Source organism: Rhea americana, unplaced genomic scaffold, assembly GCF_003343005.1.
Source record: "Rhea americana isolate MKP2758 unplaced genomic scaffold, rheAme1 scaffold_134, whole genome shotgun sequence".
In the NCBI taxonomy this organism is placed as follows: Eukaryota; Metazoa; Chordata; class Aves; order Rheiformes; family Rheidae; genus Rhea; species Rhea americana.
The window spans coordinates 1,747,729-1,759,885 of record NW_028185417.1 but is presented as its reverse complement, the minus strand read 5'-3'; the positions used below and the strand labels follow the sequence as shown (position 1 = coordinate 1,759,885).

At 41.2% G+C, this 12,157-nt stretch overlaps 1 protein-coding gene across 1 annotated transcript in view; it reads right to left on the bottom strand.

Annotated features, from left to right (window-relative positions):
* The window catches only part of ARID1B (AT-rich interaction domain 1B), a 337,486-nt gene that overhangs the window by 92,766 nt on the left and 232,563 nt on the right, over nucleotides 1-12,157 (bottom strand). Inside the window, 1 exon segment of the mRNA XM_085297989.1 lies at nucleotides 10,139-10,382. Coding sequence (XP_085154115.1) covers nucleotides 10,139-10,382 — 244 coding nt within the window.

Genomic DNA, 12,157 nt, shown 5'->3' with positions numbered 1-12,157 from the left:
ACACAGGTTTCTCTGATGTGGATGAATGTCACTCACAATCCACGTAAAATCATCAAAAGGTAAAAGCCTCTTCTGCTTATCATGAAAGTAAATAATTCTCAGACTGCTAACCCTCAAAATTTACACTCCACGTATTTGTATTACATTCACCCTATCAAGGGCTGGGTTGAGATCCGTAGATATCACCATAGCTTAAGTGCTAAATAGTGCAAAATCGGCTTTAAAAAATGCAGTAGTTATTTAATTCTTTTGCACATACCCAACAGCATAAACATCTTAATTCATGATTATATGTTACCTGTTTGACAYGATATAACATTTCATTCAAAGCACAGATGATGCTGACAGGCTGAGKTTGCTATTCAACGTTTTGTTTCATCTTCATTATTCAATGTGTGATCCCAAGGTATTACTTATGGGACTCTGTCCAAATGTCACCCTCGCTACAGAATAATTCATTATATTATGGACTTTTCTAAAGGACTAAGTGGCTGAAACTGGGGTTTGCCAAATGAGAGATMCAAGTTTTATTCTCAGGTTGCCTAACCTCTGAATAAGCTCTGAAGACTTTTAATAAAATACTGAGGTCTGTAAAGTGAAAGAATCATCAGTACTGCCTAAACTGACAGCGGTTTGAGTGTCAAGTCACAGGAAAGCAAATAAGGCCCAAGGCCAAAACCCCTTTTTGCTGCGGAAGGGAAGAGGGTGCAGCAGCAGCCCCGGGGGCCAGGGGTCTCCTTGGCCTCTGCCCCATGCAGAGGTAACCTCTGTGGCTGGCCTGCAGCGAAGCACCACAGCAGCACAGGGATTTTTTTCAGAGAATTTTGGCAACCAGCCCAAAGCCAGCTATCGATGGAAATTTTCCAAAGGCTGCGACTCATCCAAATATGAATGGATTTTCAGTAGGCTGCAGAAATCACCTGCCTGCCTGCGAGCTACTCCTCTCTGACAAATTTCAAGATCCTGCTGCATGCCGGGAAGGCACCAGAGCTCCTCAAAATTAAGGACAAACCATTTATTTATTTAAATAACTGAAAGTATAAGTCAGTCTAAATCTAGGGATCACTGCTTCTCTATCCTCAATAATACCCATCCCAGATCTGTAATTTGACTTTACAGTTATGAGAAGTTTCATTTTAGGGGATCAATTTCTTTCTACTTTCCCCTCAGCCTAACTCCATGTTCATTTAATGCATTATTTCCATTAAACTCAGGAGAGTTCACAGCACATGATATTTCTGCTGGAGGCCAATCCAGAATCATACAGCCCAGGATAGCAACCAGTTAAATCTTTTCTAATCCCTGCATTCAGAAATGGTGGCTCACAGAGAGTGGAATGCAGGAACTGAATAGAGCAGGCAAGCTCATATTTCTCTCACCAGGCCAAATTAATAAAAACAAAACCTGATTTCTCCTTCTCATTTTCCTGTTTTTCCTCCTCCCCAATATTTYTGCTCTTTCAAACATTTTTTTTTGTTTGAGAAGCTTAATATTTGGCTGCCTTCTGAAGAAACAGGCATAGTGACAGATGAAAGACTGTATTCATCGTATAATTCAGAATAGGAAAAAAATCGACTGCTGTGCATTTAAGATTCTAACAACCTTGCAATTTTGTATAGTCGTTTTCCTCAACCCGTTCTTTTGAAGAAATCTGCTTTTATTCTGTTAATAACTAACCACAGTTGCAGCAGCATGGATCCGATTAGCAGTTCTTATGGTACAAAGGAGAAGGGTGGGGGGGAGGCTGTGAACAGAGTTGCCAATTTGTCCACCTGGGTCCCCAGGAGAAAGATTAGATGAGGCGCTTGCTCCTTTTTTTCCCACTCTCTCACTGCTCCATACTAGACAGACCTCTTCAAAGCTCARCCGCTGACTTGATTTTATTTTTTTTAAGTCTCATTTAACCGCCCCTCCACATGTTGTGCACTCTGTGTCACCACGTCCATCCMAAGCAACCGTGTAAATTAGAATGAGAGGGCTTTGGAGAGGTTATAACCTGGTGCATTTATAACTATGAGGAACGATTTTCTCTAACCTGTTCTTCATTGTGTCTACCAATCCTAAGAGCCTGAGCGGCACAACAATTACAACAGACATAGACTTCCAGTATTTGTCACCTAATAAAAATCTTAATTCCTAATTTTGACACAGCAAAAGCCATATATCAGTGTTCACTTACAAAACTTCCAATGTGAAAACATGCAGGACACCAAAGAAAGGGTAAATATGAAATAAATTGCTGACTCTTATCCATATTTCCTTTTCCTTGATCCAGCATATAAGAGTTAAGAATCAGTATTCATCATCGAATGGCATTAACTCAGAAGACCAGCACTAACGTAGTTTCATTCTTCTCTACTCCTCCTGACTCTCTCAAGTTCAGGCAAGTAGGTGGAGATTGGAGCAGTGCTGATACATGGCAATGAACTATTTTGCCAGTCCTACCTGCTACTTCTTGTACTACTCCAACTCTTTGGCTTCCATTGCCTGTGATTAATAGGCATTTTATAGTAAAATGCATGTATTCTCATTAATCCTATCCTCAAAAGAATAAACACTTCTTAGACAATCTGTAGTACTTCTTATTCTATCGTAATGTGTATTCTACACCCAGTACTCAACAGTTCCCAGGGAAGCGATGAGAAAATGGCAAGTAGAATGTACAAAGGATAAAAGCACCTAGAGGCAAATTTGCTTCCAAAGAACACTTGGTGGGTCTGATCCTCCTTAAGACAAGATCTATCATGCCATATTTAATCTTGCCCAACAATGATAAGCTCAAAACACTAGTGCAGAAGCTGAGCAATTCTTCATGTATTTTTAATCAACTTAGAACTTTCATCAATTTAGTCCCTTCTGCAAGGTCACATCCACAACACGCAGCTGCCTGCCTTTAATGTAGTTTGCAAATACGAACTTCTGTGTCAGTTTCTGTTTGGAAGGGGGAGTATCAACATTAGCAACCCCTGGTTATATCATTTATAAACATGCAGATGTGGATTATTAAAGATTAATGCATTTCGGGATTGGTGTCGGCATTCCGTTTGTCTCATGCCGAAACCAATTCTGTTCTTCATTAGTCAACGACAACCCACATCACCCTGTTGTAAAAGAAAAATCAAAGGTGCAAGCATGAATTGAGAATAAGTGATGAAACTGATTACGAAGAAACTTAACGGCTGTAATCAATCAACACATCACAATAATTTGAGTCCACTGCTATCTGGCGATGGGGAGCAAACAGAAAAAGCTCAGAGTTGTTCTTTTCAGTTTACTTTCTAAAAAATCTACTTTGCAATTTGAGTTCCATATCTACCTATGGGGTGACACTGTCAAAGGGCTGTTCCAATCTTTCAAGTCACAGTTCAACCTGCATACATTTTGTCACAAAGAAGGATAGAGAGTATCTTGCTTTACATTAATTAAAAAAAAAAAGGATTAGCTGGATGTAGTGGAAATGTTCTGGGGCTAAATGTCTATTTTCTAACTGGCCTAAATTCAGGACTTCTGTGCATTTGCTTAGGTTCCTTCATGAAAGAAGGGACATATTTTTCTAGTCAATTCTGACACCAGCTGTGAAGCATTAGGACCACTTTAAAAAACTCTAATAGCACTGATGCATAGTCCATGGAAAAAACGGAAACTGCAACAGCCCACCCTATCACAGAAAACAATTCACTTAATACATTTATGCTGTATTTTATCTAGGTGTAATGACCGTCTGCCTCACAAATCCATATTGATGGAAATGTGAGAGACTTTTCCCACTCACTCATCAATCACTGCTTAATATTGCAAAAGATGAGGGAGTGACACAACCTTTTAATTTATGACAAAACCCAAATAAGTATTCTATTTGGCAACACATAGAAAGAAGGAAAGAGAATCTAGGTTTGTGCAGCCAAACAGTAACATAACAGAATAAAAATATGTAACTTTCAAAAACAAATATGCACTAGAGTTGCCAAAACATAAGCGAGTTAAGCAGGAAAGTTAGAAAGGAGTGTAAAGGTTAATGACTGGCTGTAAACAATAATTGTCCAATGATGGCTTTAATTGTAAAATATATATCTAAAACTTACATATTTATCAAATATTGGTGGCTGTAGTAATGTGTATTTTAATCTTGTGTGAACCAGAGCACAYGGATAATTATGCAAAGTTTTTAATTGGATTTCAACAACCGCCTATCTTTAGGCGGCTTTATACCAGCACAGGGCTACCAGTGAGTCACAGAGCTTCAAGAAGTGGCCTGCTGTACGGATGCTGCCAGGGCAYGCAAAGTAGCAGCTGCCTAGCTGAGCTAGTCATTTTGCAATGGCTACGATGGCAAAAGCAGGCCTGACATGAATCCATGGAGGCAGACAAGGTATGCGATGAAATGCAGTCATGGGGATGTGCACACTACAGGTTTGTCCTTTGGGAGAGTTTACTTGAAGARTTTATAGGGTACTGGATGATCCTCTGTGCCATGCTTGGATCCTGCAAGATGCTCAACTGATGAGGGAGAAGTGTGTATCACTGTCTTCCACAGCAACTAGAAGAAAACCTTGAAATGTTTGATCATGTGATAAACATGATGATAAATAAGGTATTAAGTAACCAAAGGAGAGGGAGAAAAAAAAAGGCAAGAAAAAGCCAGGACATACTGATTTTGGTGATACTTTGGTTTGTTGTTTTACTGTCTGAAGCTTAACTTAGGGATGATAAAAAAAAGTTTGGGCTGATGGTTCTGGAAAATGAAAACCTCTGTTCTCAGAAAAATACAATAGGAATTTTGATGACATCGGTCTGGTCTCATTTCCTGTACCTGTTCTGCAAAGACCAGGTCTACAGAGGACACCTCCCTCATCTCTCTGAAGAGGCTGAAAGCAAGATAACAGTTTTGATACTGCCTTGTGYGATACAACCTGTTCTCAAGGAGCCAGACTGAGACTATTTACTCATTTCATTTTTTACTTCAGACAAGAGCTTATTAATCAGTCATGAGTTGGGCTAAATTCTAACTGGTAACACAGGTTAGATGCTCCGTATCCTAGAATCTGTACCTTGAGTTAGAGTGCCTACAATTTGCCTATTTTTTATGTATTTATTTTTTATTTTTATTTTATGTATATATTTTCTATTCATCTTCACAGAAGAAAGAAAAATTCTAAATGTTGTTCAAACGTTTCAAAAGGGTTTAAAACTATGCTTTGTGAAACACTCAAGTATTTCATTTCTAAGTATTCTAGATTTGCAAAACTGCTGAATAGATGTTTTGTGTACTGGTAGTCATTAAGAACCTAGCTACGTCAGTGGCATTTTGTGTTTTGTTCTTTCTGGTCTTGTCGCCAATAAACAGCATGCATCTTCCTTGCAACAAGCTGTTGCAAGATTTTTGCCTCCGGAGAAGCCAAGGGGGAAATATTGATAGATGTGTTAAAATAATCTCTCTAGACAAGAGGACCATGTCCACTTCACAAGGAAATAATCCCCTTTCTTGTTTTGCAAAGACATTTTAAGAGATCTGTAAAACCTGAATAATGAATATAGCTTTGCAAGTCCACTCTCTTACAGCAGCTTTCCCTCTCTCAAATAATGTTTGAAAARAGTCAACACTGTAACATACCAACAACACTGGTCAATAGAACAAGCATATGGGATAATTCAGTAACAAGCAAAAGTGTTTTCCAAATTCTCGCTTAAAACCAGATCTGTCCAACCAGCTTGTCTTATTGCAGCAATTTCTGGAAACAGTTCTCCTTTTATAAGGCATGAAAGAAACCATCACTCCTATTCCAATTTTTGCATTAAAATCTCCTTTTAGACTCTGGTGGACTGAGCATTACTCATTTCTTTCTTATCACACTGTTTAAATCATTCTACTCTATCCACACATTGACTATCATGCATACCAAAGCAAGACTTCTTATCACAGCCCTCTCTGGGCATCTCATTCTTCTTTTGCTCCTTCATGCCTGGAATGATATATGTAATTCTGACAGGTTCAGGAATTTAAGCTAGCTAGCAGATCAATATACGAATGGAAGACTTCCAGGTTTGCAGAAAGTAGAGTTGACTGCCATGTGGAACATACCTGTTGCCTTGTATAATTATCATACTAAAGAATTTTGCAGGTGGGACATTTTTCTTTTCTTTTTAATAAATTGGAAGAGGGTGCTGACTGTCTGTCAGCATAAATTGACTAGCAATAGCTTCTTAAGTGAGAATATCCACACATGGAGTTCTCCCCGAAAATTATAACGCTAGCTATATTCAAGCTCCTTGGTGAAAGAAGACATCAATATAATTGTAATAAAAACAATTACAAAGCAGTTGATGCTTAACACAGTGAAAATAAGCTTGCTTGTTTAGAAGACAAAATAGCATGGATTAAAAACTTAACTCAAAATACTCATCTATGTGAAAATACACTTCTACATATTTCTAAACCCAGCATTTGCTAGTCACGATTAGTATAGCATACTGCTGTCTTCCATACATACAAAAATTGCTGGAGAAGTTTAAAAATAATATAATCTATTAGCTCATATAAAATCTGCTCACCCATCACGGGTTAAGGGATTCCTGGCCTATCAGCAATCTTCCACTGAACTCTTAATATTAAAAATTTTTGCTGCTTACACCGCAAGGGAGAAAGAGCTGACAAAAGCCTTTGGCCAGTGAGATAAAACCTACGGGAGGGGGAGAGTTGAGCTTATTTACATTTCTGCTTTGTTAGTAAACTGGAAGCAGAATGGTTGGAACAGGAGGAAAAAAAAAAAAGTGAAATTACCATCCCCTAAATCTTCTGGCAACAGCAGCACATTTTGATGTTGTGCTGTGTCAGCTTCCACTAATGGGTTAGGGTTGAATCGGGCACAGTTCAAGACCTAAGGCAGCACAGGGCATCACATCTCATTTTTTGGCAGAACGTGCACCCTAATTATGAAGGTGGCTACAAAATAAAGAGATCAAGATTTCTGGCAAAGCAGAATAATGACCTACTTAATAGGAAATTACAACAGCATTTTGTATCCTTAAAATCAGAAAAGCCTAAAATTTCAGTACCGCAATAGCAGTGTGTCCGAAAGCAAAGTGATGCCATTTTGAGAGAAGAAAACTGTCTCTCCAAACAGAACGTGACTCAGTGGCTTTTTTGGCTCTTTGGGGTTAATCGCCCTGATATACTCCAGTAACGCGAAGGGAAACAAAGACTGCCTATATGAGTGCCACTTACCGCAAGAAATATCTGTGCAGTATGTCAAAGCGCGCAGGAAGGAAATGCCCACTGAGTGCGGGATGTGCCAGTGCCAGCGCTGTCCGTGCCACGAAATTCACAACGTGTGGCAGAGCGCAATATGGGGAGGCAGATTTGCCCTGGGGTTGGGAAGCCGCTTTAGCAGGCAGAGAACTGCGCCGGCCATTTGGGAGGTTTAAYAGGGGGCTGCCTGCTTGCCTGCCCTTTTGGTGTTAAATTAGTCGCCCACCCTGTTGCAGCGAGGGAGGCATCGGCAGAAGGATGCTCCTCTTCCAGTAAACCCTGGGAAAGCAACACCTTTATTTTAACGGCCTTCCCACCAAGCACCCCCTGCAACATTTTGGCTTTCCCTCGTCATAGCTATCAGCAACACAACAGCTGCTCATTTTACAATGACTTGCCGGRGAGAGAATGATTGAAAGAGCCAATCTATGTCACACGGAGAAGCTGTGGCACAACATCGCAGGAGGTAATAGGAGAGGAATGAGGTCAGAACAAACAAGGGTAGGGCGAGAAGAGAGAGGAAAATAGCAGCGAGCAAAATTATTGAAGGAGAGTAGCTATCCTGCAGAACATTTGTTTAAAAATTGCCACAATCTGAATGCTGCAAACAGCCACAGAAATGCAAACAAGCTCTGTATTACTGTTTTCCAGTGTTTCCTGACTGTAACAGATGAGTAAAAGCTGTTGAACTACTAGCAATAAAGTACAACAGTGGGAATACACAGCTGAAAAGGGAGACTGACGAGAGCAGTCGTGCTCATAGGGCTTGAAAACCCGAGGCCCCACAGGCTCCCTGCTAGTGCGGCTCCCGGGCGGCAGACCCACTCGTTTCGCTTCGTAGCCCGAGCAAAAGCAACAGCGGCAAAGGTAACGCAGCTGCCGGCTGCTCCTCAGCACGCAGCAGCGCGCCAGCTCACGCCCGAAACGCCACCCTCTGCCGCGAGAGCCGCCTCGAGCCGCAGCCTGTCTAAACGGGGGGAGCCCGCGGCCGCGTACGGCCATTTAGCGCCGCTCCCGAAGGCGCTGCCTCACGAAGCGGCCCGTTGTGTTCCTACGGCGGGCTAGAAAGCCGACATGCAAAACGGTGACAAGGGTTGTATGAGGAGGTAATGCCTATCGCCCGGCCGGTCACAAAAACAAGCTTCTGGGCTCAGCTGAAGCGATGAAGCGATCTTCATCCTGARAGCTTCCCCACTGCCCGTCTATTTTTATCCTAAAGGTACCAATTGGTTTGATAAAAGATTACCTCTCCCCGACAACCTGTCCTGTTTACATCCTTATCCAACGTGGTTACAGTAGAGCTCTTTGCAACACAACAGCATTCATACCCTACTCAGCAAGCAGGCTACTAAAATATTAACCAATTTATTTGCCTGAATATGACCACTTAGAGATATTCAGAACCGAATCAAGCCGAAAAGTCGCCAAGAAGTCAGAACTTCGGCGTACAAACAGAATTTAAAGCCCCCTTGAAGCCATTAAATTTGGCCCTGATTAAAAAGTTCAAGAATTTGTTCAGTTTGTGGGAAAACATGATGTTCGCAGCTCAGGGCTATTTAACTTCACAGAACAACAGGAAAGGGCTTCCGTGCCGTGCGGTGGGAAAYACGCCGCAAATGCCAGGTCGTGATCCCACCCGCAGGCAGAAGGCTCCCTCGCTCCTGCCCCGCTTCCCGCTATTCCTGCCCCACCTGAGCAGGCGCTGCCCGTCCCAGCGGCTGGAGGTGAAACCCACGGGACTGCCGGGCGCAGGGGCAGCGTAAGGGCTCCGCGCGGCTCCAGCCTCCTTTGCTGCGCCGCCCTCGCACGTGCAAGCTTACTCCCCTTAGCCTGCGTAGCCTGACCTCCGTATGCAAACAGGCACTTACATTTTGCACTTACACCTTTGCACTGAGTACCAAAACCCACTCACACACTGAATTTCAACTTGCATTTGGTTTACAGCGTATCTAGTAGGAAAGGCATCACTATTTTTTGTTCCTTTCAACTGAGGTCAATGATATTTTTTTTTGTGGTTTTGTCAGTAACTGAAGTTACGCCTGGGGCAAAGATAGCGCCAGTCTACTCTTAGGAACTCTCCTATCATTCCAAATATGAGAAAATAATCTAAAACTTGAGTATCTGGAAGGAAACAAATTCATGTGAAACACCAAATATAAGATGGCACCGCCTAACCCCTTAGCCTACATCTGACAAGTCAGATAGGTGTGGACAAGATAAGGATATAACTYGAATTAACAAATGCCTTTTTTTCTTCTTGGTATCATTAAAGTATCTTCACAGATTTCTGAACGTACGTGAATGATCTTGTGTTATATTCTGTGCAGCACAGGAGAGCGAGCAGCAAACAGGCCACTGCCTTTCAGTTATTACTGGTGGGGCTGGACTTCTAGTAACTTGCTAACCTTTGCGAGTATTAAAAAATATTTCTTAAGAAATTCTGCACTCATGACYCAAGCTACATTTTCACAATAAAAGGTTAGAAAACCTCTGCCTCATACTATGGGTCTTAAACCACTGTAAAACTTCAACAGCCAAAGACAACAACAACAACAAAAAACCCTTGTAAATAATTTAGAGAAATACATGACAGATAGATGATACATGAATCAAAGGCAAAAACTAAGATCAAGTGTTTGAACCGGTCCACGATAAAGACATTTATCAAGCATACATGTTGGAGTTAAGTGCAGTGTTTTGAGAGCTCTGAGGGCTTGGTATCTGCAGTTCAGATGGAATTTATCACTCCTTTAAGTATGCATTTTGACAGCAAAAGGCCCCAAAAATGCAGGTTTCTCATAAAATGAACGCATTTTAAATACAGAAGTAATTTTTACAATTCTACATCTGTCTATTCTTTTAGTTCAATTTAATTTTTTGAAACAAACTTACCTGGAATACTTGCTGGAGAAATGGGACCAGATCTTGACTGGTTGCTTCCAACAGGAGAGCCAACGGGAGAAGGTGATGGACCTCCGGGGATGCCAGAGAGATGTGGAGAGGCGTGAGGGGAGAACGGCGACTGTGCAGGGTTGCTCTGCTCCCCCTGGCTGCTTGTAGACCCAGACGCGCTAACGGCTGAACTCAGCGTTGCTTCGGTTCCAGTCGGCAGGTCATCAATGGAGCCAGATAAATCCTGTGAGAGAAGGAAAAAGAGTATAAGTAGCAATAAGAAGTAGCAATACGCAAGCCACAGGACTTGTGAGGTAGACTAGTGATGAGAACCATTTATTTACTTATTACAGCAGATAACCAGGAGGCTTTCCTTAATGTTGGTTYGCGTAGTTAAATGACAAGAAGTGAGAATCGTATGTACAATTCTCCGCTTAATCTCTAATTCTTCTGAGGAAAAGAACAAGCAAGGGCAACAAATGAATTGGAACCAAATTCACTCAACATTGCATTTAACCTTTTCCATCTGGATTAAGCTTTCAAAATTAATCCCACAAATTCTAGCTGAGCACACTAAAACTAATGAAAATGATACATCAGTTTCCCTTTCATAYAGTATGTCATTTTGGGGTTTGCTACAGTTACAATCACAGCTAATGCACTTCACTCTTTAAGCCATCATTGAAATGACAGACGAAGGGTATAAAATACACAGGCCTTGTCATGCTCCCATTCAGCTCATTCACCTTGCAGAAGAGAGGCAAAACCAAGGCCCTGCTCTCAGCAGCAATGCAGGTCCCACTGGCCGTTTTACAAGAGTGACAAGGACTGCTTCTATATATCCATCGGATACCAGCTGTCCTAGTGTACAGCCTACAGCTTCTCTCCAGTTTCACTTGGATGCACCACAGAAGAGTTGCTCTACTTCATAACTATTGTACTGAAAACTTTTTACATAGGTGAAACCTCCTCATCTGAATTCTAACAATATTTTAATGAGCATATTCTCCAAAGCTAGCCTGGGACACAGGAGTTATACTAGTTTTTGGATCTGTGGGAATATCTTTTTCTTTTAACTTTGCAAAATCACACATAAAACAAGAATAATGTTGTAAAAATGTTAATTCCTAAGCATCACAGAAAGATCTACAAACTGAAATGCGCAAATGGAGCCATGCACCTAAGACTATTGGCAAGACACAAGTTAAGGAGCATGCTACTATTTTGATTACTGAATTGAGGCACAAACAAGAGGGAGAGCGCTATTTTACACATAAAACAGGTCATTCACTGACCCTTGGGACTTCAAATTAGGATGACAGAGAATTTTACTTTGGTTGATACAGATTTTATTTGACTCATGCAAGTAGTTCCACTGGAGACCACAGGACTAGTCATGTGCATAGCCCAAGAAGCATCTGGTCCTGCCAGAGCAAAGCGCTCCAAAAGCAAAAGACTTACTGCTGTCTAATTTGCATAATGAAAATGAAGTTATCTTAGCAAGGAGGCAACATGGACAAAATGCAAAGCAGTGTGTTTAGAGTAACAGTGCTGCCTTATGCTGACTACCTCCATGACAAGGGGTGAACAGCTACTCTCCCCTTACACATGTAGTCAGTCATCCAAGGCACAGAAAAAAGTAAGATTAACAGTTTAAACACCAATAACATACATAAAAAGCCACCTAGACTGCTGTATTTGATTTTTCCTTGTTCATAAAGGGCAGTAAATTGACCCAAGTTAATTCTCTACTTGTCACCTCACAGACCTTATTTATAGATCTGAGTTAGACCCTAACGTATTAGGCACAGCTCTCACCACTGGTGAACTTTGCTTTTTATGACAAGTACAAAACTGTAGGTGCATTTCTTTAGACACACGAAAAACAAAAACTAGGTCTGAAAGCTTCAGTCTATGCATCAACTCTGCATTCAAGTTAGAATTAATTCCCAAATACCTATAATTGGAAATTTAATTGTGATACTGGCAATAAACTATGCTCATTGGKTTTTTTTTCTT